Source organism: Pygoscelis adeliae, unplaced genomic scaffold (assembly GCF_000699105.1).
Source record: "Pygoscelis adeliae isolate BGI_AS28 unplaced genomic scaffold, ASM69910v1 Scaffold49, whole genome shotgun sequence".
NCBI classification, from domain to species: domain Eukaryota; kingdom Metazoa; phylum Chordata; class Aves; order Sphenisciformes; family Spheniscidae; genus Pygoscelis; species Pygoscelis adeliae.
Window position 1 is genome coordinate 247,558 of NW_008825545.1, and position 3,479 is coordinate 251,036.

Below are 3,479 nucleotides of genomic sequence, written 5' to 3' on the forward strand. Positions count from 1 at the left end.
GTCTTCAATCTTTGTTCCATTGTCTGGTAGAGTAGAGGAGCAGGAGAGCAGAGTGGCAGGTAGAGCAGGGGCATGCTACAGCTAGAAGTTGTCTGAGACCTTGGGTTTCTTAGCTAATATGAACTGTAGGGACTGGCTTTGGTAAAACCATCCACCTTGCTTCTGCTGCTTCTAGCCCCAAATCTGCTTGAATTTGATCTTTATACAATAGGCCACAGATAACGTCTCATGACTGGTCAGCAAAAAGAAAGTCTCCTTCAAATGACCCATCCGTCCTTTAATTCACAAAAGCAGATTCTCCACTTTTGTTTTAAATGTACACACATCTACCTCTGCTCATCTCTAACAGCTTGCCCAAAGTCTTGAAAGTAAATTTTGCCATAGGTCCACACGATGCAGTTTCAGTTATAAAAATGTCCCTCCTACTTGACTTGTGCCTCCAAAGCTTGAAGGATGATTTTAGGGTTCCATTTAAAACACAGTGCTTGAATGCTAATCATATACATGTGCATTTTATTACATATGCTGTATAAAATGCTAGCACAATAAGCAATATGGACAACATCCTTTTTGGCTCAATGATCATTCTGGCCCAAATGATCAGTATGAACACACAGTCCGTGTTTTCTGTACTTCATTTTCTACATTTTCCTGTCAGATAGCTTTCTTTGTTAACATATAAATATGCAAGTTTGGTTTTAAAACATAGCTACATTAGATGAAATCCAGAACAGTTCTACGAATGTAACACGAAATCTACATTAAGTCCACCAGGACTTCTGACTACCGTTTCTCTAGTGACTCTAATTCACAAGAATTGCAGTGGGATCCACAAGCAAAACAACAGACATGCTAAATATCTTGTGTCTGAGATGCCAAAAGGTCAGGGAGATGTACAGGCCTGGTGCTAGAAACGATCTATATCACGTGCTCTTTGGACCACTGGACTGGGAAACCAGTCAGGGAGTACAACAAACCACAGCGCAGATAACCACTAAAAAATTCAGCAGCATCAGCAGTTTTGAATTAATCCTTGAATTAGGATGGATCACACCAGAGACGTGCTGTGTAGCAGGCATCATTTTCAGCCTACTTGTTTGGGTTAAGAATTGTCCTATCATTTGGGCAACCTGGGCCTTAGGGTAAGGAATCGGTACTTGAAAGGTGGATTAGGGAAGCCACCAAACTGCCATCTACTAAGGGCTGAAAGAAGTACACACCTTATAAAATAGGTAATTGGTTCTAATGACAGTCTGAAAACCTCAGCCTACCAATTTTGAAGTTGCACATGAGAGTTATATTAAGATGAAATTCAGAAAAAATCCACGAAGCAACAATTTTGGAATTCTCAATTTAAAAAAGCAACAACCCTTCCTCCCACACAAGCAATGATGCCCTGCTCCCAAACACAAACAACTCAGAACTTACAAGTCATTAAACTTCTCCAGTGTTACATCTGGTGTGAACACATCCAATATTCCAATGACCTAAAAATAAGGGAGAGAAAAAACACTCATGGATTAATACTGATTTAACACAAAAAAATCCCAAACTGCATAATAAGTGAAAAAATACAATCAAAACCATTTCCACAGTGAGATGTTCGCTATAGGCATAAAGATGGCAGAAAGAATACCTAAAGTAGTGCCTAGCAACACCAGTATTTGTTATGTGTTGTATTTTATAACTCTGAGGGCTGTTTGACCCTGTGATAAAAAAATTTAAAAAAAGTATTTACTTGAACAAAAAGTTCAGAGGCTAACAGTTTTATGTAAGAGGAGAGAGTATCTTTTAACTTGAACCACTGAAGTGTCGAAAATAAACCAGACAAATCGGTTTATAATCTGAAGCAGTCTTAAGTGCAATTCACCTAGCTGGGCCTGCTGCCTGACAATGAAGAACACCTTAAGCGTCTTCTAATTTCAGTAACAGAGTAATTTAGGTACATAGACTACAATATGTAATTGGGAGAATGGAGAAGAACCTAGGACTAAACTGTTTGTATAGAGAGTAAAATATCAAAAGCTTAGTATGATTTACGATCATACCTTACACCTTAGGCTTACACCTTAGGTTCTCCTTAAGAGTATTTTTTGTCAAACAGAAGCATTCTATCACTCAACAGAGAAATAACAATCTAGTAAAACATTTCCCACCACTGTTTTTCCTACTAGTATGGTTTCCAGCAGAACTATACCAACTGACTAGATGCATTATGGTAACTGCCAATGCTTCTCTCAAGCCCATTAAACACCAGAAAATTAAATATACAGAACTTGATGCTCCAAAAGATGTAGCTGGAATTGTCTAAAGCCAGATGTCAGCCTGGATGCTGCTTAATCCAGGTAGTGCCTGAGTAGCACAGGCTTTGAGAGTTGCTTCTTTTCTACATCTACTACTAATTCACGACCATTTCTGTCTGCTCAGAGGAAGCCCCCGAAGCCCTGGACTGTTCATGGTGTCTCCCAGGTGCAGGCTGCCGTGTTGACAGGGGTGTGCAGGAGTTTGCTGGAAAGCAAGCGAAAAGACTAATAACCTTTATAACCTTGTTCAGACCTATCTCCACGGCCATGCAATTCAAGGACATCAGATTATATATCGAACTAAAACTGTGTAAAATTAGAAGCTGCAAGAAAGACACCAGGGGTAACGGCATATTAGGTTGTCTGATGTTACCATCAAAGTACTAAAACACGACTGCAAAATCCACTTTGATAACAGTCAAGATAGATTTTGGACATTACTACTATGTCTTAATTGCTCCACAAAACAGAGTTCTTTAAAAAAAAAGTACGTGAAAGTAAAAAGAAGCGAAAGCAGAAATGCAGGGAAAAAATGCAAGAAAAGAAAGGCGACTTCCTATATTTAAAGCTTTAAATAAAAATCTCCAGCTGTGATGAAATCCTTACTGCACGTTTTTTTATCTTTTCCACATTCAGGGGGAACTACTACAGTTAGCCTGGATATTATCAAGATGTCATAATGATGAACAAGATAGAAAAACTAATGAAGACAAAGACAGAAAATTACAACTCTTTTTCTTCGTAGTCACATATATCTTTGAAAAAAATCACTAATAATATTTTCCTGAGGACTGTTATATGAAACTAATTAAATAAGAATAATATAACTACCATAAAACAATAATTAAACCCACAGAGGATGTGGTTATTAATTGGAGTAATACCTTCAGTGCTAACATTACAGCAAGAATTTTTTGGTTTGTTTTTTTTTTTTTTGCATGACAGTTTTATATAAGGTTTTCCATTTCTGCGTGGAAGCAGGGAGAGAAAGGGAGGAGAGAAGAATTAGGAAGATGTATGTGACAACAATGGAGCATAATGCAGCTCTACGGGCATTTCCTAAGGCAGCATGTGTACACCCACACGCACAGAGCATACACCGCCAGAAAAGTTGCGTGCTCTCCAAAGATTTCAGTATTAAAAAGAAGGAAGTTAACTTTTTAATGGTAGTCTTTT

General features: G+C 38.1%; 1 protein-coding gene across 1 annotated transcript in view; it reads right to left on the reverse strand.

The window, feature by feature from the left end:
- Positions 1–3,479, reverse strand: part of MAPK12 (mitogen-activated protein kinase 12) — a 51,873-nt gene that overhangs the window by 38,119 nt on the left and 10,275 nt on the right. The window contains exon 3 of the mRNA XM_009332025.1: positions 1,429–1,487. Within this exon, the coding sequence (XP_009330300.1) occupies positions 1,429–1,487 (59 nt within the window). The remainder of the gene's footprint in view (positions 1–1,428; positions 1,488–3,479) is intronic.